Source organism: Oncorhynchus mykiss, chromosome 6, assembly GCF_057628025.1.
Source record: "Oncorhynchus mykiss isolate SJ-2025 chromosome 6, ASM5762802v1, whole genome shotgun sequence".
Classification (NCBI taxonomy): Eukaryota; Metazoa; Chordata; class Actinopteri; order Salmoniformes; family Salmonidae; genus Oncorhynchus; species Oncorhynchus mykiss.
This window is the reverse complement of record NC_143027.1, coordinates 52,325,984-52,333,608: the sequence shown is the minus strand read 5'-3', so window position 1 is coordinate 52,333,608 and position 7,625 is coordinate 52,325,984. Positions and strand designations below refer to the sequence as shown.

The 7,625-nt window shown below is 39.4% G+C and overlaps 1 protein-coding gene across 1 annotated transcript; it reads right to left on the bottom strand.

Moving 5' to 3' along the window:
- Nucleotides 1–1,569: 1,569 nt before the first annotated feature.
- Nucleotides 1,570–6,890, bottom strand: otpb (orthopedia homeobox b). The gene is made up of 3 exons (XM_021606790.3): nucleotides 6,690–6,890; nucleotides 5,824–6,209; nucleotides 1,570–3,428 (listed from the first exon to the last, which is right to left on the bottom strand). Exons 1-3 carry the CDS (start codon nucleotides 6,724–6,726, stop codon nucleotides 2,925–2,927), a joined length of 927 nt encoding a protein of 308 aa, XP_021462465.1. The 5' UTR covers nucleotides 6,727–6,890; the 3' UTR covers nucleotides 1,570–2,924.
- Nucleotides 6,891–7,625: the final 735 nt, after the last annotated feature.

The following is a 7,625-nucleotide window of genomic DNA, read 5'->3' as shown; positions in this document are numbered from 1 at the left end:
ATCACCACTTTATTTTAAGAATGTGAAATGTCAGAATAATAGTAGAGAGAATGATTTATTTCAGCTTTTATTTCTTTCATCACGTTCTCAGAAGTTTTACATACACTCAATTAGAAATTGATAGCATTGCCTTTACATTTTTTACCTTGGGTCAAACATTTCAGGTAGCCTTCCACAAGCTTCTGAAAATAAATTGGGTGAATTTTGGCACATTCCTCCTGACAGAGCTGGTGTAACTGAATCAGGCCTTCTTGCTCGCACATGCTTTTTCAGTTCTGACCACAAGTTTTCTATAGGGTTGAGGTCAGGGCTTTGTGATGGTCACTCCAATACCTTGACTTTGTTGTCCTTAAGCCATTTTGCCACAAATTTGGAAGTATTTTTGGGGTCATTGTCCATTTGGAAGACCCATTTGCGACCAAGCTTTAACTTCCTGACTGATGCCTTGAGATGTTGCTTCAAAATATCCACATCATTTTCCTGCCTGATGGTACCATCTATTTAGTGAAGTGCACCAGTCCCTCCTGCAGCAAAGCACCCCCACAACATGACGCTGCCACCCCTGTGCTTCATGGTTGGGATCGTGTTCTTCAGCATTTCTCCAAAAAGTACAATCTTTGTCCCCATGTGCAGTTGCAAACCATAGTCTGGCTTTTTTATGGGGCTTTTGGAGCAGTGGCTTCTTCCTTGCTGAGCATCCTTTCAGGTTATGTCGATATAGGACTCGTTTTACTGATACTTTTGTACCTATTTCCTCCAGCATCTTCACAAGGTCCTTTGCTGCTGTTCTGGGATTGATTTGCACTTTTCGCACCAAGGTACCTTCAGACATTTGAAAATTGCTCCCAAGGATGAACCAGACTTCTTGAGGTCTACAATTTCTTTTCTGAGGTCTTGGCTGATTTCTTTTGATTTTCCCATGATGTCAAGCAAAGAGGCACTGAGTTTGAAGGTAGGCCTTGAAATACATCCACAGGTACACCTCCAATTGACTCAAATGGTGTCAATTAGTCTATCAGAAGCTTCAAAAGGGATGACATAATTTTCTGGATTTTTCCAAGCTGTTTAAAGGCACAGTCAACTTAGTGTATGTAAACTTCTGACCCACTGTAATAGTGATACAGTGATTAATAAGTGAAATAATCTGTCTGTAAACAATTGTTGGCAAAGTACTTGTGTCATGCACAAAGTATAGTATAGTACAAACTATAGTTTGTTAACAATAAATGTGTGGAGTGGTTGAAAAACAAGTTTTAAAGACTCCATCCTAAGTGCATGTAAACTTCCGACTTCAACTGTACATGTCTACCTCAATTACCTTGTACCCCTGCACATTGACTCTGTACTGGTGCCCAGTGTATGCAGCCAAGTTATCATTACTCCTTGTGTATATATTCCTTGTGTTGTTATTTTTCTATTATTTATATGTTATTCTTTCTGCATTGTTGGGAAGGGCCCATAAGTAAGCATTTCACTTTTAGTCTCCATCAGTTGTTTACGAAGCATGTGACAAAGGAGCCCACATTTTCTCTAACACTAGGCTAATGTTGAGACATAAACCAATCATAATTTGACTTATTGAAAATGATTTTATTTGTCCATTTACAATAAATTAATATAAGCCTTTCAAGGAAACATTGTGATGCAATTTGGTGTAAGATCAAACATTTAAGAAAAGCACAAACAATAAGTTAAAACATATCACAAACAGACCAGTGGGTACGAGAATGCTTTATCTACACAAAACATCCTAGAACAGGTTACTTAAAGGTTCCTTTTCTTGTCTTATAAATGTTAATACCCCCATTTTTCACGTGGCCAACACATGCAGATGAGTCTGATTATGTAGAAATTGGTTTGTTTGTTTCTTTTTCACTCTTCTTTCTTAAAGTCCCAGTGCAGTCAAAAACGTGATCCTCTGTGTTTTAGATATATTCCCACACTATTAGGTTGCAATCATACTGCAAAATTATTAAAATAACCTATTATTGTTAGGGCTGTTTGAAAAGACTGCCTGAAGTTTCAGCCTGTTTTGTTAGAATGGAGTTTTTTTATCAGCAGGTGGTAAATTGAGTAATTGACAAATAAGAAAGAGAGTTCCAAGTCTCTCTGCCAATAACAGCAAACGTTCCTTTTTCTCCTCCCAATCATACCACTCCCAGACAATCTTATGCACTCTATGCACTTCCCAGCATAGATGTAAAACAAAAAGATTGCTAGGCCTATGTATACCACTTAGAATGCATGACCAGTACATTTCTTCATAGTAGCCTATGCTAGTGTGGATATTGGAAAAGAGTCAGAGTCTACATAACAGTCCTTACACCATTTCCATTCTCTTAAATCCATAAGAAGTGAACAAGTGGGCATTTCGGTAACGAGGCAGCAGAAGAAAAATAGGCTATTTCAGGGGTCAAATCCACTTCACTGCGCAAGCGTCAGACCCATTCAAACATGCAGTACATGTGGAATTTAGAAATTTGATTCCCAATTTAATTTAAAGCATTTAACAGCTTAGAAAACAAATAAATTCACTGACATGTTATCTTACTTTCCTATGGCGTGCAACAGCCACACCTAATGAAAAACAGAAAATGACAAGGATTTTGGGCCAAATAATTACAATATAATTATGAGTAGGTGATATAATCATTTTTGGGAAAATGGACATTAAGATAAACAGACATTCTGAAACGCAGGTAAATTAGCCTATTTCTCACGTCCACTTCACCAAATTTACAAGCCAACTTCATCTGGGTTTTTTATTATGACATCTGAACACAACTCAGACTCCAGTCTGGCCATTCTATTTCATTGTTATTCTCATGAAGTACTTTGAGTCCTGAGTAGTCTTCACACAGGTATTTCTTAAAATGGCGGGGTACAGCTAGAAGCTAAACAAAGGGGGTCATCTTCAAACGTCATTAAGTGAAACTCATGGACACTGTGTGCTCGAGCGCTTTGCGTCGCAGTGAGGCAATGCTTGTCCCTCTCCACATGTCACTGTCCGGAGAGCTACACAGCTGTGGCGAACCTGACACGTTCGTTGGACCGGAGAGGGAGGCGGGCATCCCGGGGAACGGGGGCTGGTAGAGGTGGGACTGCAGGCCTGGGCCATTGGAGGAGAGGCCGTTGGACAGGCCCATGGAGTTGTGCTGCGGGCCGGCCCCGAGGCTGCACTGGGAAAGGGACTGGGCCATCGCCTGCTGGCGGCCAAGGGCCGGGGGGAGCTGGAGCTGGGACACCCCGTGCATCCCTGTGGCCCAGTGGGAGTCGTTGGCGTGGAAGGAGCACAGGCTGTTCTCCATGGCAGCCGCAGCAGAGAACTGAGGCAGGCCGTGCGTTGGTAGCAGAGTGCCAGGGGCGCGGAACACGTTGGTGGTCTTCTTACGCTTCTTCCACTTGGCACGGCGGTTCTGGAACCACACCTGAAGAGAAAAAGAAAGAGGGCATGAGAAAGGTTAGGCTACATAACACATTTCAAACATATAGCATTTATTCTTATAGGCTAAACGTGGAAAGGGAATATAGAGGGATATCCAAATGTCTTACAAATTACCAGCTTTGTTTTTAACATTTTATTTAGTCAGAGACTAAACCTGGATAAATAAGGTACAATTTCAAAAATTAACATTAGAAATTGGTCCTCATATTCTTTAATAATAACTTGAATAATGTAATGAACCTTGCCTATGGGTTAACCCTTATTGGAGCAGTAGTTAGCAGTGGTTGTGGGTTCGAGACCTGCAAGGGGCGTTAAACTGAACCTTGTGTAGGTAGGCATCATATATCGGAGCAGTAATTGCACAGGATCTCTGTGGTTTATGGACCGTTCAGATTAAATCCATTTCTATAATACGGAATTCGAATCTAAAACAATGTTCTAAACCAACTTCGCAAGGAAGCAGCGTCTGACGTTAAGAGTGGTTAAAACTGTATTTACCTAATAAAAATACTACAATCAGTGGTTTAAATAATTGTTAAAACAATCATAAAACTCTGTATGAAAAACACACACACACGCAGTGCGTGGCAGGATACTTGTAGGGTCTTATGGATAGCGCTTTATGAAGATTTCATCGCTATTCCAGGCATGATTAATGTGTTCACGGGTCCGGGAGTCTGTGCCGCTGTATTAAATCTAAAATCTCGCTCTCATTCCCTTCAGCCAGCCGTGAAACGCCGAGCGAATCCATTACACTCGAGGGGAAAGAAAATGCAATTTCTCATTCCATTAACAAAGTACAATATAGTCTCGCACAGCGTCCTATTAAGACGTAGCTGATAGACCATTCCAGAGGACGGCAACAAATGGGCGAAGTTACACTGCAGATCTAATGCATTGTTTGCAGAAATATAGGTTTAGATATCAGATAGGCCTGGTTTCCTACTTCTTTAGTGTTTGTTTATAATATAAAAACGAATTAATTGTAGCCATGACTAATGATATACTTTATTACAATGAGGGTAATTTGCATGAATTTCACATCATTGGTTAATAATCCGTCAATTTATAAACAAGACAAATAGGTTGATAAAAATGTTTTTGGTTTTATTATAGTGTCTTAGAAATCCAGCATACATCCACGTAATTCAAATATTTTTATGTTATAGGTCTAGACTATGCCATTCTAAATAAAAAACAATATTAAAATAAATGTCAAAATATGTATGACGTTTTTGACGCACTAAAGGTATAGGTTAGAGACAAAAACCAATGAATATATTCAAATTGATAACATGCAGGCATCCTTGTAGGTTACCTGTATAAATGTTTCCTAAAGCATTATGGCACGGTGCATAAACTATGGAAAATATTATTATTTCTCTGTGACGTTCAATGTGCATTTCGAATTGTACTTTGCTAGGTCTTAATAGAAACAATGCTTTGCTGAATGAGAAGAAAGTTCCAAGGCATCGTTTTTATTTCAAGATGAACTTTCCTCCATTATTTGAGAAATGACCTACTATATATAGACTGCCACAAATTAGTTTTATTTTTACAACGACTACCCTAAAGAGAAATGGCTTTAGGGTAGCTTCTCCCGTGAGCGTCAACAACAAGTATTGTTTAGAAATTAATCGAGTAAATATTATAAATAATAAAATAGCATGTTTCTTATTCAATTAAACTCATTTAAACTGGATTATATACAAGGAATAGCGCTGCCATTGGTAGAACTGTGGTTTGGCATGATATTAGTCGTGCACACGTTGGGCAACAGCAAGCGTTGAGGAGGTGCACCAGCACCATGGACAACGCTTCTGACCCTGGTGTGTCTTTCTACTTTTCAATCACCTGCCCCTTAGCCTATAAAATAACGAAATCAATGTTATGCTATTGTGCATCAGTTCTTCTGTTCATATTGCTAAATATCAGAATACGTTTACTTGTTTTCTTATATGGGTGGAACATTTGCTTGGATACATGTTGATACATATTGGACACGTTGTTTTTATGCTCATTGGGTTATTGACACTTTGTATAGCCTAATTCTAACAATATAGATTAAATATACAGCAAGGCTAAATAATTGTTTAAAATGTTGATGGTCTATTATAATTTAATTTGAATGGCCTTCTCTTGGCTACAGTATATCAAATAGTGAATTGCATAGTTAGGCTAATAAACACATTTTGTAAAACCAACACATTTGCATATCATTTAGGCTTATTCGTTTTAAGAAATATATAAAAAAAATATGTTTGTATGAGTAGCCTAATCATTATGTGTTTCCACATGTTTATGATATAAATGTAACAGGACATTTTGTGGGTAAATGTAATCTAAAGAAACATCAATACCCCAGGACACGGGATTACCTGCACACGGGATTCGGTGAGGCCGACCCTCAGCGCCAGCTCTTCACGCATAAAGATGTCTGGGTAGTGGGTCTTGGCGAAGCTCCGTTCCAGTTCGTTCAGCTGAGCTGGGGTGAAGCGCGTTCGATGCCGCTTCTGTTTCTGCTGGTTCGCAGTCTGACTAGAATTATGCTGCTGTTGCTGCTGCTGTTTCTCAGTGTCCTTACTGTTTACCGGCATGCCCGGCTGGTTGGCTCCACCTGTGGGGATTTCATCCCCGGGCAGCAAGGTGGCCCCCTCCACGGTGTCCGGGCCAGGGTCCATGTTTCCCTGGTCCGCCACCCCGCCGCTCATCCGGCACTTCATCGGGTCTCGGTTTCCCAGCAGCTCCGCAGCATCCTTCATCCCTGCCGGGGGGAGAGAGAGAGCGAGAGAGATGGCAACACAGTTAGCGCTGCAGAGAACAGCTCTGAGACCCTTGAGTGAGGGATAAAACACAATCAGCAATTGCTGAAGTTATGCATTTGAAGAACGAGCTATACATTTGTCTGTATAGGGTAAAATATTAATTCCCTGATGTGAAATGTAAAATGTCTGTCAAATTACAGGCAATTGTTATTCATCCGAGTCCTCTAAAAGTGTTACACATATAATCCATCCTCTGCTTGACTCACAAATTCAATTTAATCAACATCAACATTTCAGAATTTACACATAACATCATGGCAGGGTTGAAATTATTCGTTTTTGAAACAATTATTTTACTAAAATGCAACGGGCTGACATCAAAGACAAATGAGTCAATTTAATTTCATAATACTGTTAGATTAGAAATTGCTCCAGCTTACAGTATAGTTGAAGACCGGAGTTTTGCGATGATAACTCACCGAGCCGAGCATCCAGGAGATCGGTGTGAGAGAGCATGGCGCACCGCTCCAGTGCGAAATATGGTCCACCTTACAAATGTGGTCTACCTTACAACTTTAAATATATATTTTTTAAGTAAGCTATATATCCTCCAAATGAAAGAAAATTCTATTTGTGCTCAAAAAGGAGGACCCTTGCATTATAATGTCCTTTAGAGCGATGGGGAGGCACTTAATAGTTGAAAGAACCCATGAGCTTCTTCAAATAAGAGCCAATCAGAATAGAACTCTGGAAATGTCAACGCCACGACCCCCTATCGCCAGCCACTCACACACATCCACGCCCTAGCAGCAACTATTTCCCGTCATTCTCTGCACTGATTCATTAGCTTTTTATCCTTCTAGTTTACGTTTTAGAACGACTTTATCTATAAACTACCACAAAACACCCTTAATAGCTTTAACCCCAAATTACTGGGATATTTGTTTTTGAATTGCACATAATTGAAACGTGACCATAGGTCTATGATTGCAGTTCATCATAATAACAGAGTAACAACACAACATATAACACATAATTGTGTTGAAGAAAGGGGAATATGAACCCAATTGGATTGAAGTATTAACTATAGTAGCCTTTTATGTAAGATTTGATGTAAGATTTAGGTTATTCAAAAAGACACAACTACTCTTTAAATATTGCTATTATTAACCAATCAAGTCTCACATCCATGTAATTTCAAAGCTGTCACAATGTGGGTAATATGAGTAGATTCCTTCCCTGAATCAACCAACAACAATGTTTAGATTATAATACAATCGCAGTCATTAGGGATTAGGCATTTGTGTAATTAGGGATGAATCTACATGCTTTCATCACTGTTATTAGAGTAAAATCTGAATGAATTTGTACTAATTTATCTGTTTAGATGGCACTGTCAGAGAAAGGGGGGTTCA

Coding starts and splice junctions, on each gene's coding strand:
- otpb (XM_021606790.3), bottom strand. CDS start 6,726: ATGCTCTCTCACACCGATCTCCTGGATGCTCGGCTCG. Junction 6,210..6,689: donor TCTCCTGGATGCTCGGCTCG/GTGAGTTATCAT, acceptor TCCCCCCGGCAG/GGATGAAGGATGCTGCGGAG. Junction 3,429..5,823: donor TCACCGAATCCCGTGTGCAG/GTAATCCCGTGT, acceptor TTTTCTCTTCAG/GTGTGGTTCCAGAACCGCCG.